General features: G+C 45.2%; 1 protein-coding gene across 1 annotated transcript in view; it reads left to right on the forward strand.

Moving 5' to 3' along the window:
• Positions 1-16,453, forward strand: part of grin2da (glutamate receptor, ionotropic, N-methyl D-aspartate 2D, a) — a 64,739-nt gene that overhangs the window by 12,848 nt on the left and 35,438 nt on the right. Inside the window, exons 2-4 of the mRNA XM_014177454.3 lie at positions 313-923; positions 5,713-5,979; positions 14,409-14,740. Of these exons, the coding sequence (XP_014032929.3) occupies positions 378-923; positions 5,713-5,979; positions 14,409-14,740 (1,145 nt within the window). The 5' untranslated portion in view covers positions 313-377. The remainder of the gene's footprint in view (positions 1-312; positions 924-5,712; positions 5,980-14,408; positions 14,741-16,453) is intronic.

The following is a 16,453-nucleotide window of genomic DNA, read 5'->3' on the forward strand; positions in this document are numbered from 1 at the left end:
CCCATTTCATCCACCCCCCTGTCTAGCGCAATCTCTCTGCCCCACTGCGCGTCTCTCTCTCTCTCTCTCTCTCTCTCTCTCTCCTTTCCTTTTGAAACCTGCTCTTTTTAATTGAGGCTCAGTGGATAGCACCCCTTTTCCCATTACGCCTACCCCCCCTCTTCCACAGGATTGTTTTTCAATAGTATCCCTCGCCACTGTAGCTCCTACTTACTCCTATGCGTATCATTGCTCCTCTCCTCACTTACTTACAGGCCTTTCATTCTTCAGACTTTCCCCCCTGAATCCTTTCTTCTCGCCTCTCCACTCCAGGTCCTTCTTCGCCTGTGAACTGCCGCTGTCGCTGCACTGCCCACCGAACTGCGCCCCCCCCCCCCATGGCAGCCAAGCCCGCCCTCTCCCTCCTGTTGGCCGTGTTGGCCTGCACGGGGCCCGCCCGCTCCTCCCCTCCCCTCTTGCTCCGCCCCCGGGAGAGAGAGAGGGACTTGGGTGTAGTCAACATCGCTGTGGTCCACTCGGGCTCCTCCCTGCTCCCGGAGACGGCCGCTGCTGGGGGAACGGGCGGCACGAGCGGGCCGGGGGGTCCTCAGGGGAGGGGGGCCTTGTCGCCATTGGCTATGGTAGCGGCGTCTGCGCCGCTGGCGTCCGCGTCAGCGGCTCTGGTGGGCGGTAGCGTGATGACGCAGTATGGCCCGGCCAACGTGATCTACCTGATGGTGAACGAGAGCAGCCCGGCGAGCCTTCTGCTGCAGCTGTGTGAGCTGCTGGCCACCACGCCGCTCCAGGGGCTGGTGTTCGAGGAAGAGAGGCCCCCGCCACCCGACCAGGCTCCCCTGGCCCCCATGCTGGAGTTTGTCTCGGCCCAGACCGGAGTGCCTGTTGTGGCCGTGGGAGGAGGGGCCGGTCTGGGCAGGGAGCCACAGGTAACTACCTGGCTGTGAACTTTCCCTTCTTAATGGATTTCAAGTAATCAATCAGTCCTAAGTTACTGTGTGTTGGAAGCCTCATCTTACCCAGTGGGCAGAATTTGGCACATGACGTCTTCATTTTCTGGTTGGAAACTGGGTTTCTGGTTGAGAAGACGCCATAAAACCAGATTGCAACCAACTGGTCTCTGTTACAACCAGGTCAAGATGTCTTTTTCAAAACGTCATGGGAAAGACGTTGTATTTTGGTTGTTATCTGGTTGCTAAAAAGATGCTTACAAAACTTCTTCATTATGCAACTAGTATGAGGATGTCATCTTTGCCATAAAAAGAAAAATGCCCGCTGGATACAGTGTGGTCTGAGTAGGAGAACACTACTTCAGTCCTCGAGTGGCTGCAGTCCTGCTGCTTTATGTGTCTGCCTGGCACTTACTGTAATTTAACAATGAATGTCACTGATTGCTGAGAAGGTTCAACACTTGGTTTCCAAAGGTCAAAATAATCCGTTGATAAAAACAGAAAACAGAGAGAGTGGCCCTCGAGGACTGGAGTTGTGCAACCCTACACTCTTAGAAAAAAGGGTTCCAGAAGCGTTCTTCGGCTGTCCCCATAGGAAAACCCTTTTTGGGTCCAGGTAGAACCCTTTTTGGTTGCAGGTAGAACTATTTTGAGTTCCATGTAGAACACTCTGTGAAAAGGGTCCTACAGTGCATTTGTAAAGTATTCAGACCCCTTCACTTTTTCCACATTTTATAATGTTACAGCCTTATTCTAAAATGTATTGAAAAAAATAATAATCCTCATCAATCTACACACAATACCCCATAACGACAAAGCAGAAACAGGTTTTTAGAAATGTTTGCAAATGTATAATAAAAAAAAATACAGAAATACCTTATTTACATAAGTATTCAGATCCTTTGCTGTGAGACTCTAAACTGAGCTCAGGTGCATTCTGTTTCCATTGATCATCCTTGAGATGTTTCTACAACTTGATTGGAGTCCACCTGTGGTAAATTCAAATGATTGGACATGATTTGGAAAGGCATACACCTGTATAAGGTCCCACAGTTGACAGTGCATGTAAGAGCAAAAACTAAGCCATTATGTTGAAGGAATTGTCCGTAGAGTTCAGAGACAGGATTGTGTCGAGACACAGATCTGGGGAAGGTTACCAAAACATTTCTGCAGTATTGAAGGTCCCCAAGGACACAGTGACCTCCATCATTCTTAAATGGAAGAAGTTTGGAACCCCCAAGACTCTTCCTAGTGCTGGCCGCCTGGCCAAACTGAACAATCGGGGGAGAAGGGCCTTGGTCAGGGAGGTGACCAAGAACCCGATGGTCACTCTGACAGAGCTCCAGAGTTCCTCTGTGGGGATGGGACAACCATCTCTGTAAAAGGTACTGAGGAGTGGCTTCCGTCTGGCCACTCTACCATAAAGGCCTGATTGGTGGAGTGCTACAGAGATGGTTGTCCTTCTGGAAGGTTCTCCCATCTCCACAGAGGAACTCGGGTTCTCGGGTTCTTGGTCACCATCGGGTTCTTGGTCACCTCCCTGAACAAGGCCCTTCTCCCCCGATTGTTCAGTTTGGCCAGGCGGCCAGCACTAGGAAGAGTCTTGGTGGTTCCAAACTTCTTCCATTTAAGAATGATGGAGACCACTGTGTTCTTGGGGACCTTCAATGCTGCAGACATTTTTTGGTACCCTTCCCCAGATCTTTGCCTTGACACAATCCTGTCTTTGAACTCTACGGACAATTCCTTCAACCTCATGGCTTGGTTTTTGCTCTGAATTACACTGTCAACTGTGGGACCTTATATAGACAGGTGTGTGACTTTCCAAATCATGTCCAGTCAATTGAATTTACCACAGGTGGACACCAATCAAGTTGTAGAAACATCTCAAGGATGATCAATGGAAACAGGATGCCCCTGAGCTAAATTTCGAGTCTCATTGCAAAGAGTCTGAATACTTATATAAATAAGGTTTCTGTTTTTTATTTTTAATACATTTACAAACATTTCTAAAAATCGTTTTTTGCTTTGTCATGATGGGGTATTGTGTGTAGATTTTATTTAATACATTTTAGAATAAGGCTGTAACATAACAAATATGGAAAAAGTCAAGGGGTCTGAATACATTCCGAATGCACTGCATACACGTATTCTCCACACAGTCTCATTTGGGATAAACACACCCAACCTCTTCAGTTCTGTCGCCTTTAATCAGTCTTTCTTCTCAAACACAAATGTATCATTTGATACTTAACCTATTTTTGCACACATATCCAACTGTGAACGTTTCTACAATTACGGGCCCCATTCAAGTCTCACTTGGCCTTGTTAATTGTGCATCGCTCACTGAATAATTAATATAGCGAGGGAGTTCAACGGTGGGCATTTACATATGCATAATATAGTTCCATCTAAATTGGATCCTTCTGTTCAGAGATGGGCAGTATTTCTGTTACATGTATTTGAAATATGTATTTAAATGACCTTTTAAGTTTTTTGTCATTTGTATTTCACTGGCCTGAACTGCAATCCAATGTATTTTGTAACAAGATACTTTAGAGCTGTGTTTCCCAAACTCGGTCCTGGGGACCCCAAGGGTGCACATTTTGTTCCCCCCCCCTAACACTACGCAGCTGATTCAAATAATCAACCTATCATCAAGATGTAATTATTTGAATCAGCTGTGTAGTGCTAGGGCGAAAAACTAAACGTGCACCCCTTGGAATCCCCAGGACGGAGCTTGGGAAATGCTGCCTTAGAGAGCTACATTTGTGTATTTTCAAATACATTTCCATTAAAGAAAAATATAGTGGTTCACAATTTTGTGGCCCCCTATCACCCCAAATTTGCTGCATTGGTATCAGAAGTCTGGTGGCACTATGGTGGGATAAGAGCGTTTGCTAAATTACCAAAATGTAAATTGGAAAATGAACACTTGCATAGTACAATGGGTATTATTAGAATTATCTCCGCCCACAGACAAGGCCACATTTTATTCAAATACAAATTGTTTGGGGGTGGAGCTCATTAGAATAATACCCTGTGTGCTTTGCAAGTGCACATTTTTTTACATTTACATTTTGTTAATTTAGCAGACACTCTTATCCAGAGCATTCAACTAAGGTAGATAACCAACCACATCACAGTCATAGCAAGTGAAACGTTTCTGTAACTGTTACTGAGAATGTTGTTGTAGTTACAGTCATGGGGCTACTTGCAAGTATTGTTATTAAATACATGACGTGGCAAAAGTATTTTGTATTTTACTTCGATATTTTGTAACAAGAAACATTTTTTAAGTATCTTTGCCCATCTCTGTGTCTGTTACCTTGTCTGTCTTATGCATAAGGCTCTAGAAATCTTATCCTCTACTTGTACATAAACCTTTCAGTAGAGTATCTCCCTTTCCTCTCTCCATTTCCTTATCTGTTTTTATCCTAATATAATCTAAAAGAACTGAACAAGCATAGGCTTTCCAGTCTGGTCAAATCAGTGAAGATGAAGGAAAGGAGACAAGGAGAGGAAGGCTAGTCTTTTTCATAAAAAAAAAAATCATGGTCTACTGTGCAATACAGAATCTCAAATCAAATCAAAATGATTTGTCACATGCTTTACAGACAACACGTGTAAACCAACAGTCCTTTTCTAACAATGCAGAGCTAAAGATAAGATAAAAAATGTAATAAAAATAGAAATAATTGCACAGTGAATAAAGAATAATTGAACGTACTTCTGGCCAAACACAGGGACATATCGGCTATGCCCCATAAATCCACCCTATTCCCTACATAGTGCACTGCTTTTAATCAGGGCCCATAAGGTTCTGGTCAAAAGTAGTGCACTATAAAGGGTATAGGGTGCCATTTGGGACCGTACTGTAGGACCGTACTGGAAAGCCTTCACAGTAGACAAGACAGACAAAGAGAAAATAAAAAGAAAGGGATGGTTTTGAGACTGGAATTCAATTACAAATGGCCATATTGATATTTCCGCTGTGTCTTTGTTTAAAAACTCCTACCCCCACATGTAGTTCTTACTCTAAAAACAGGAAGCTTTTCTTACTCTGGAAAAAGGAAGCTGCTACCCCAAGGAGTTTATAGTACCCTGAGACATTGTGATTATAAGCCTGTTTAACCACGTGTAATATTGCTATGGCATGAATGTAAGCCACTGCATAGGTAAGAAACTTGATGCACCACAAGTTTAATGTATCTTTCTTAACCAACGTTATGGTCTAAATAGGCCTTCATCAGACTCAGCCACTGCAATGCGTGTAGGACTGAATTAAGCTCACACTGTCATTCGAATTTTACGTTACTCCTAACATTGGCCGTGTTCAGTAGGGGAAATCTGTGTTCTTATTCGACAAGTTCAGGTACTACCTTCTCGTTTAACTCTGTTACAAAATGTTTTCTCCCTATTAAATACAATTTTGACTCCACTGTATTCATAAAGTGTCTCAGCATAGGAGTGCTGATCTAGGATCAGATCTCTCCTGTTCATGTATCTTACGCCTTATGATCTAAAAGGCAAAACAGGTCCTAGATCAGCACTCCTACTCTGAGACTCTGTGAATATGAGGCCTGGATTCCTCCTTTATAGCAGAAAATGAAATTCTGTGTTCTTATGGACAGATACTACATCCATCCTTCAGTTCACCGCACTCTCTCGCTCCCTCTTTCCCCCTCCCTGTCCTGAAAACCCATTTCACTCTTTAACAAACTGTTTTCTCCCACTTCTGCACACCACTGTTGTCCACCTCCCCCAGGAGAGCGGCTCCATCTACCTCCAGTTCACCTGCTCCACAGCCATGCAGCTGGACGTGGTCTTTGAGGTGCTGGAAGAGTTCGACTGGACCTCCTTCTCCGTGGTGGCCACGCGTCACCACGGTTACGAGGACTTCCTGGCCATGGTGGAGGCACTGACGGACGGATCCTTCATCGGCTGGGAGAAGAAGGGCGTGGTCATGCTCAACGTCACCGACGACCCGGGAGGGACACGCACGAGCAGGTTGCTCAAGGAGAACGAGGCGCAGGTGAGACGGCTACTACCGTCTTGTTATGCTTCATGATCTTTTGTCTGATGGTACAGAAGTAGAGGGGGATAGTGATGAAGAGGGGAGCAGGAAGGACAGATGCTGGGGGGTTGAACCCAGGTTTCTGGTGGGGGAGGTATGTATATGTACTAGCAGCGGGCTTGTTACCACTAGACCAAGGAGTCTACATTGGGGATCTTTTAATTCACTCTTCGTAATCATTTATTTCTTGAGACAGGGTTTAAGGTAGAAGGGAGACAGGGAGAGAATACAGAATAGCTGTGGGACTGGGATTTGATCCCACACTGAAGGGGTAAACATGCAGTTGTGTTTACGCCCCAGTCCTGCACATTCCCGGTCTGCACTAAAAGCTCCATGGATCAGACTGTATAGATGTGCTGCAGATGGTAGCTCAACCCGCTATGCCAGCCCAAGGCACAGGTCTATGGGACCTTTGTTGTGTTTCATGCCGTCGTCCTGTCTTTGCAGTCCTTTCATTGTAGTGTACCTGTACTGCAGGACAGTGTTTCTCCACCTTGTTCCCGGGTACCCTGCTGTGCAGGATATGCCGGATTTCCCTCCTGCTGAGAAATAATTTGACACTGATTAGTACAGTATTGTCTTGGTAGCCAATTACCTGAAAGACACTCCAATCACCCATCTTCAGGAATACTTAATAAGTTACCTGGTATAGTTCAAATCGTTTGATCTGGGACATTGAATTCAGTCTTGTCTTCCATGTGTTACGTTAACAAGCAAGAAAACCAAACATTTTGTTCAAACAGAAGGGGGATCTAACAAATAGTCACTGACAACAACCGAAACGTGTAACGAAATGTGGAACGGCACACGGGAGCACTCTATGGTACTTTTCTGATAACCCGTCAGGTTCCTCTACTCTGGGTTCCTTACAAACCACAGGATTTGGCATGACTTCCCCCCCCCCCAGCCGAATCGTTTCCCAAAATGAAAGAGACCCCCCTTCACCGGTACGCTAGGCCTCACTCCTGTGACGACGGAACCAGAATGAAGATCAGAGATCCACATTATACAAAGGAACTTCCATGCAACCCATCTCCACACCCTGTACTAAGACACTGTAACCAGTTGCTGAAGTGTCAGAAAAAGGCAAAACACCCTTTAGAAATGAAGGACTGGGCCTTCCCCAGTGTCTCACAGTATCTTCACCGGCTGCTTAACAGCATCGCCACTCTGCAGAGACACGAACGTTTCAAATCTTGTTTAGGAGACACCAGTCCCAACCAGAGACTTAATGGGCTGCAGTGCTCTCACAAGAAGAAATTTATTTTTCTCCCTCTCATTGTTCTGTTTCAACTTAGAACACAGAGACACTGTGTCCTTTCTCGGGGCAGTATAAACTGTATGGAGCTGTTGTCTGTATGCTTCTGGGACCAACTCGTAAGCCTGAAGGATAGCAGCTTTAACAGTGGCATAATCTGAACTCTGGTTAAGAGATGAAGCGGCGTACACTTTCTGAGCTTTTCCCACAAGAACACTTTGAAGGAGCAGTGACCAAATATCTTGCAGCCATTTTAGGGATGTGGCAATCCGCTCAAACAGAGTAAAATATACATCCACCTCCTTTTCGTTGAAAGGCGGTACAAGCCAACTGTTCCGTCCAAGATTAAACTCTGATGAGGGTGCAGGATGGCCTGACTGGATTGGGAGGGCTTCCAGATCCATCTCTCTTAATCAAATGGCATGCACACGTTCTTCTTGTTCTTGCTCTAGTCTGCCTGCACGTTCTCTTTCTTTGTGCTCAACCACTACTTTCTGTCGTTCAAGCGCTGTCTGTTGTTCAAGCTCTAATTTCTCTTGTTCACGCTCAAATGTCTGTTGTTCAAGCTCGAATGTCTGTTGTTCACGCTCTAATGTCTGTTGTTCAAGCTCTAATGTCTGTTGTTCAAGCTCTAATGTCTGTTGTTCAAGCTCTAATGTCTGTTGTTCACGCTCCGATGTCTGTTGTTCACGCTCCAATGTCTGTTGTTCACGCTCTAATGTCTGTTGTTCACCCTCTAATGTCTGTTGTTCACCCTCTAATGTCTGTTGTTCACGCTCTAATGTCTGTTGTTCACGCTCTAATGTCTGTTGTTCACCCTCTAATGTCTGTTGTTCACCCTCTAATGTCTGTTGTTCACCCTCTAATGTCTGTTGTTCACACTCTAATGTCTGTTGTTCACCCTCTAATGTCTGTTGTTCACGCTCTAATGTCTGTTGTTCACCCTCTAATGTCTGTTGTTCACCCTCTAATGTTTGTTGTTCACGCTCTAATGTCTGTTGTTCACACTCTAATGGTCAGTTGTGCACACCAATGTCAGTTGTTCATACTCTGTCTGTTGTTCAAGCTCTAACGTCTGTTGTTCGCACTCTAATGTCTGTTGTTCATATTCTAATGTATGTTGTTCACACTCTGTCAGTTGTTCACACTCTGTCAGTTGTTCACACTCTGTCAGTTGTTCACACTCTAATGTTTGTTGTTCAAGCTCTAACGTCTGTTGTTCAAGCTCTGTCTGTTGTTCAAGCTCTGTCTGTTGTTCAAGCTCTAACGTCTGTTGTTCACGCTCTAATGTCTGTTGTTCAAGCTCCAATGTCTGTTGTTCACCCTCTAATGTCTGTTGTTCACGCTCCAATGTCTGTTGTTCACCCTCTAATGTCTGTTGTTCACGCTCTAATGTATGTTGTTCACACTCTGTCAGTTGTTCACACTCTGTCAGTTGTTCACACTCTAATGTTTGTTGTTCAAGCTCTAACGTCTGTTGTTCAAGCTCTAACGTCTGTTGTTCAAGCTCTGTCTGTTGTTCAAGCTCTGTCTGTTGTTCAAGCTCTAACGTCTGTTGTTCACGCTCTAATGTCTGTTGTTCACGCTCCAATGTCTGTTGTTCACGCTCCAATGTCTGTTGTTCACGCTCCAATGTCTGTTGTTCACGCTCCAATGTCTGTTGTTCACCCTCTAATGTCTGTTGTTCACCCTCTAATGTCTGTTGTTCACCCTCTAATGTCTGTTGTTCACACTCTAATGTCTGTTGTTCACACTAATAGTCAGTTGTGCACACCAATGTCAGTTGTTCATACTCTGTCTGTTGTTCAAGCTCTAACGTCTGTTGTTCACACTCTAATGTCTGTTGTTCATACCCTAATGTATGTTGTTCACACTCTGTCAGTTGTTCAAGCTCTGTCTGTTGTTCAAGCTCTAACGTCTGTTGTTCACGCTCTAATGTCTGTTGTTCACGCTCCAATGTCTGTTGTTCACGCTCCAATGTCTGTTGTTCACGCTCCAATGTCTGTTGTTCACGCTCCAATGTCTGTTGTTCAAGCTCCAATGTCTGTTGTTCACCCTCTAATGTCTGTTGTTCACCCTCTAATGTCTGTTGTTCACCCTCTAATGTCTGTTGTTCACGCTCTAATGTCTGTTGTTCACACTCTAATGGTCAGTTGTGCACACCAATGTCAGTTGTTCATACTCTGTCTGTTGTTCAAGCTCTAACGTCTGTTGTTCACACTCTAATGTCTGTTGTTCATACTCTAATGTATGTTGTTCACACTCTGTCAGTTGTTCACACTCTGTCAGTTGTTCACACTCTAATGTTTGTTGTTCAAGCTCTAACGTCTGTTGTTCAAGCTCTAACGTCTGTTGTTCAAGCTCTGTCTGTTGTTCAAGCTCTGTCTGTTGTTCAAGCTCTAACGTCTGTTGTTCACGCTCTAATGTCTGTTGTTCACGCTCCAATGTCTGTTGTTCACGCTCCAATGTCTGTTGTTCACGCTCCAATGTCTGTTGTTCACGCTCCAATGTCTGTTGTTCACGCTCCAATGTCTGTTGTTCACGCTCCAATGTCTGTTGTTCACGCTCCAATGTCTGTTGTTCACCCTCTAATGTCTGTTGTTCACCCTCTAATGTCTGTTGTTCACCCTCTAATGTCTGTTGTTCACACTCTAATGTCTGTTGTTCACGCTCTAATGTCTGTTGTTCACGCTCCAATGTCTGTTGTTCACGCTCCAATGTCTGTTGTTCACCCTCTAATGTCTGTTGTTCACACTCTAATGTCTGTTGTTCACACTAATAGTCAGTTGTGCACACCAATGTCAGTTGTTCATACTCTGTCTGTTGTTCAAGCTCTAACGTCTGTTGTTCACACTCTAATGTCTGTTGTTCATACCCTAATGTATGTTGTTCACACTCTGTCAGTTGTTCACACTCTGTCAGTTGTTCACACTCTGTCAGTTGTTCAAGCTCTGTCTGTTGTTCAAGCTCTAACGTCTGTTGTTCACGCTCTAATGTCTGTTGTTCACGCTCCAATGTCTGTTGTTCACGCTCCAATGTCTGTTGTTCACGCTCCAATGTCTGTTGTTCACGCTCCAATGTCTGTTGTTCACGCTCCAATGTCTGTTGTTCACCCTCTAATGTCTGTTGTTCACCCTCTAATGTCTGTTGTTCACGCTCTAATGTCTGTTGTTCACACTCTAATGGTCAGTTGTGCACACCAATGTCAGTTGTTCATACTGTGTCTGTTGTTCAAGCTCTAACGTCTGTTGTTCACACTCTAATGTCTGTTGTTCATACTCTAATGTATGTTGTTCACACTCTGTCAGTTGTTCACACTCTGTCAGTTGTTCACACTCTGTCAGTTGTTCACACTCTAATGTTTGTTGTTCAAGCTCTAACGTCTGTTGTTCAAGCTCTAACGTCTGTTGTTCAAGCTCTGTCTGTTGTTCAAGCTCTAACGTCTGTTGTTCACGCTCTAATGTCTGTTGTTCATGCTCTAATGTCTGTTGTTCACGCTCTAATTTTTGTTGCTCCAACTTTGCCTTTAGTTCTATCTCTCTTAGTTGCACATCTACGGGATGTACTCTGCCACCCGTAGGACGCTTTTCATCAACCTCCCTCTCCGGAAGGATTTCCTCCTCCTTTCCAACCTCCACCTTTGTATATTTATCTAGTATTTCATAGGGTTTTCCACAAATACTTCCAACTTAAAGTCCATGGCTTTAGTTTTATAAGCCAGTGTGTTTGTGCAACTTTCAAACTGATTCTCCCATTCTTATAACCCCTCAAGGTGGATGGCAGTGACAGAAACTCTACCACAAAAGGCTATTCTGAACACAACAGAGCTTCAGAGTAGGTGATTAGAGCGACTACCATACTGATGGGAAACAAGATCCTGGATGAGCCCCCATTTTGTTAACTTCTCTAGGGTCGGCGGGACGAAATCGTCCCACCTACTCAACAGCCAGTTGAATCCTGTGGCGCGTTATTCAAATACCTTAGAAATGCTATTACTTCAATTTCTCAAACATATTACTATTTTACACCATTTTAAAGACAAGACTCTCGTTAATCTAACCACACCGTCCGATTTCAAAAAGGCTTTACAACGAAAGCAAAACATTCGATTATGTCAGCAGAGTACCCAGCCAGAAATAATCAGACACCCATTTTTCAAGCTAGCATATAATGTCACATAAACCCAAACCACAGCTAAATGCAGCACTAACCTTTGATGATCTTCATCAGATGACAACCCTAGGACATTATGTTATACAATACATGCATGTTTTGTTCAATCACCAGCTTTTTACATTAGCATGTGACGTTCAGAACTAGCATACCCCCCGCAAACTTCCGGTGAATTTACTAAATTACTCACGATAAACGTTCACAAAAAACATAACAATTATTTTAAGAATTATAGATACAGAACTCCTCTATGCACTCGCTATGTCCGATTTTAAAATAGCTTTTCGGTGAAAGCACATTTTGCAATATTCTCAGTAGATAGCCCGGCATCACAGGGCTAGCTATTTAGACACCCAGCAAGTTTAGCACTCACCAAAGTCAGATTTACTATAAGAAAAATGTTATTACCTTTGCTGTTCTTCGTCAGAATGCACTCCCAGGACTTCTACTTCAATAACAAATGTTGGTTTGGTTCAAAATAATCCATAGTTATATTCAAATATTGGCGTTTTGTTCGTGCGTTCAAGACACTATCCGAATGGTAAAGAAGGGTGACGCGCACGACGCATTTCGTGACAAAAAAACTCTAAATATTCCATTACCGTACTTCGAAGCATGTCAACCGCTGTTTAAAATAAATTTTTATGCCATTTTTCTCGTAAAAAAGCGATAATATTCCGACTGGGAAAGCGTGTTTACGTTCAAAGACAGAGAAAATAAAAACATGGGATCCCCTCGTGCACGAGCCTCAGTCTGATGGTCCTCTGATAGACCACTTAACCAAGGCGCTAAAGTTTTTCAGCCAGCGGCTGGAATTACATCATTCAGCTTTTTCCCGGGTTCTGAGAGCCTATGGGAGCCGTAGGAAGTGTCACGTTACAGCAAAGATCCTAAATGTTCAATAAACAGAGCCAAGAAGCCCAAGGAATGGTCAGAGAGGGTACTTCCTGTTTGGAATCTTCTCAGGTTTTTGCCTGCCATATGAGTTCTGTTATACTCACAGACACCATTCAAACAGTTTTAGAAACTTTAGGGTGTTTTCTATCCAAAGCCAATAATTATATGCATATTCTAGTTTCTGGGCAGTAGTAATAAACAGATTAAATCGGGTACGTTTTTTTATCCGGCCGTGTAAATACTGCCCCCTAGCCCTAACAGGTTAAATTCCCCAGCAAGATAACCAAAAATTGTTGCTCAAAAAGGGGAACTAACAAAGAGTCACTGACAACAACCAACCCAGGTGGGGATTTAGGAGGGGTTCCAAAAGACACTCATGAGGGTGTCTGTCCACTGAAAGTTGTCTAGCAACAACAACTGCAACCGAAAAGACACACACCATGAGCTCCCACTAAATTTGGCCACTTAGAGGCAAACAAAACTCACACCAGAGTTAAGTCAGGAAGTCAGGAAGCCAAGCATAAAAGTGGAGCAAAACAAAAACAGGGAAGATCAGATAAAGGATTGTTTTTCTAGCAGTAGAGCGAGCCAACTAAAGGTGTTAACCCTCCACATCTCTCGAGACCACAGGAACACTGGGCTAACCACTCTTAAATAGCAACTGGGCCAGCACAGGTGAAACACCTTCCCACTAATGAGACGGCAACCAGCACAGGCGTAAAACATACTGACTAACGAGGTGACACCAATCGGTGCGCCCAACGTGCTAACGTGCAGTACGTGCTAAAGTCCAACCTCAAAACATAAATGAAATTGTAATTGTAATTGAAATCCAGCTGTAGATGGTGTTTTTGACATACACTACATGACCAACAGTATGTGGACACCTGCTTGTCATTCCAAAATCATGAACATTAATATGGAGTTGGTTCCCCCATTGCTGCTATAACAGCCTCCACTCTTCTGGGAAGGCTTTCCACTAGATGTTGGAACATTGCTGCAGGGACTTGCTTCCATTCAGCCACAAGAGCATTAGTGAGGTCAAGGCACTGATGTTGGTCGATTAGGCCTGGCTTGCAGTTGCTGTTCCAATTCATCCCAAAGGTATTCGATGGGGTTGAGGTCAGGGCTCTCTGCAGGCCAGTCAAGTTCTTCCACACGGATATCGACCAACCATTTCTGAATGGACCTTGCTTTGTGCACGGGGGCAATGTCATGCTGAAACAGGAAATGGCCTTCCCCAAACTGTTGCCACAAAGTTGGAAGCACAGAATCGTCTGGAATGTCACTGTATGCTGTAGTGTTACGATTTCCCCATCACTGGAACTAAGGGGCCTAGCCCGAACCATGAAAAACAGCCCCAGACCATTATTCCTCCTCCACCAAACTTTACAGTTGGCACAATGCATTGGGGCAGGTAGTGTTCTCCTGGTATCCGCCAAACCCAGATTCGTCCGTCGGACTGCCAGATGGTGAAGCGTGATTCATCACTCCAGAGAATGCGTTTCCACTGCTCCAGAGTCCAATGGCGGCGAGCTTTACACCAATCCAGCCGACACTTGGCATTGCGCATGGTGATCTTATGCTTGTGTGTGGCTGCTCGGCCATGGAAACCCATTTCATGAGGCACCCGACGAACAGCTCTTGTGCTGACGTTGCTTCCAGAGGCAGTTTGGAACTCGGTAGTGAGCATGTCTGTGTGCTCAATTTTATACACCTGTCAGGAATGGGTGTGGCTGAAATAGCCGAATCCACTCATTTGAAGGGCTGTCCACATACTTTTGTATATATAGTGTATGTAAAGAAGAAATAGGAGAATGGACAAAAAGAAACAGAAATGATGTAACGATATAACATTTCACGCCAAACACTATCCACTGCTGCAGCCTGAATGGGAAATGGTCTGAGTTGAGATGTTTTCAAAGAAGGCAGTGGATGGAGTCAGCATCCCCAAATCTGCCACAGTGTGACTGACATCATTTGACCCAGTTCGGTACAACAAGACTCCCACTTAACCACTCGCTCTCTCCCCCTCTTTCTCCTCCCCCGCTCTTTCCAGGTGCGCCTCCTCTACTGCTCCCAGGAGGAGGCCGCGCTGATCTTCAAGGCGGCCTGGGCCTCGGGTCAGGCCGGACACTCCCACATGTGGTTCGCCGTGGGGCCAGCCCTGTCCGGCCTTGGCCTGGAGGGCCTCCCCAAGGCCCTGTTCGCAGTGCGGCCGCAGGGCTGGAGAGACGAGCCCCGCCGGAGGATCGCCAAAGGGGTGTCTGTGCTGACACACGGAGCCATGGCTCTGAGAAAGGAGTACGGCTGGGCTCGAGGGCTACACTACTTCGCAGGCAACTGCCAGACAGATGGCAACCAGACGCAGAGGGTGCCAGACAGGATCAGGTGAGGACAGCGGATGTGTTCATTCAGATCTTCTCCTTCAGAACTTCTTCTTCAGAACTTCTCCTCTGTGGCGGAGGATTGTCACTTGCTACTGCTGGCTGCTTCTCTCTCTCTCTCTCTCTCTGCTTCTTTCTCGCCATCTCCTTCTCTCTCTATTTCTCTGCCTGCCTCTTTCTGTCCATCTGCTTCTCTCTATCCTCAGTGTGTCTATGGCTTTCCTTCTCTCTCTTCTCTTTCTCCCCCCTCTCTCTTTCTATCTCTTCCTCTCTCTCTGTCTGCCTTACTCTGTCGTCTGTGATTATCTCTCTGTCGGTCTCTGCCCCCCCCTCTCTCTCTCTCTCTCTCTCTCTCTCTCTCTCTCTCTCTCTCTCTCTGTTTCTCCCCCTTGTCTGCCTCTCTCTCCCCATCAACAGCTGGAACACCTCAACCCCTCTCTCGCTCTCTCTCTCTCTCTGTTTCTCCCCCTTGTCTGCCTCTCTCTCCCCATCAACAGCTGGAACACCTCAACCCCTCTCTCGCTCTCTCTCTCTCTCTGTTTCTCCCCCTTGTCTGCCTCTCTCTCCCCATCAACAGCTGGAACACCTCAACCCCTCTCTCGCTCTCTCTCTCTCTCTCTGTTTCTCCCCCTTGTCTGCCTCTCTCCCCCCATCAACAGCTGGAACACCTCAACCCCTCTCTCTCTCTCCCTCTCTTATTGTCTCTCTCTCTCCATGACTGGTTCCCGGTTGCGTATGAGAAGTCTTTGTATCTCCCTCCGTCTGTCTTTTGCTGCCTGTCAGCCGTGTCTCATAGTTGACTCCTCCAAGTCCCTCTCATGTCATTCATTCAGTACACTTGGCTGAAAGATACATGAGCCATGTGTACATGCTGTATGTCCGTGTCCGTCCATATAGAGTATGTGTCAGAATAAAGTAATGAGCCATGTTCCTGTGTTGAATTAACAATGCATGAACCATGTTCATTTGTGAATCAAGTTAAAGATACAAGCCTGGGTGAGTCCCTGCTAATCAAGTTAAAGATGACTTCTTGCGTCCATGCGAATCAATTTGAAGATACATGACTTTTCTATGCGAATGAAGTTGAAGCTGCATGACTTTTCTATGCGAATCAAGTTGAAGATGCATGACTTTTCTATGAGAATCAAGTTGAAGATATATGACTTTTCTATGCGAATCAAGTTGAAGACACATTACTTTTCTATGCGAATCAAGTTGAAGACACATTACTTTTCTATGCGAATCAAGTTGAAGATACATGACTTTTCTATGCGAATCAAGTTGAAGATACATGACTTTTCTATGCGAATCAAGCTAGATTTATTTTAAACCTGAGTTTAAAAAACGTAAGCAATGTTAACCTATTAATAACAGTTCTGTAGTGGGGCCACCCGAGTGGCGCAGCGGTCTAAGGCACCGCACCGCAGTGCTTGAGGCGTCACTACAGAACCGGGTTCAATCCCAGTCTGTGTCGCAACTGTCCGGGAGTCCCATAGGGCGGTGCACAATTGGCCGGGGGGGTCTTTACTTGGCTCATTGTGCTCTAGCATCTCCTTGTGGCGAGCTGGGCACCTGCAGGCTGACTTCAGTCGTCATTTAAACGGTCTTTCCTCTGACACATTGGTGCAGCAAGCTTCCAGGTTAAGCGGGCGGGTGTTAAGAAGTGCGGTTTGGTGGGTTATGTTTCGGAGGAGGCATGACTCGACCTTCGACTCTC

The sequence above is a fragment of the Salmo salar genome, chromosome 27, assembly GCF_965601325.2.
Source record: "Salmo salar chromosome 27, fSalSal1, whole genome shotgun sequence".
Taxonomy (NCBI): domain Eukaryota; kingdom Metazoa; phylum Chordata; class Actinopteri; order Salmoniformes; family Salmonidae; genus Salmo; species Salmo salar.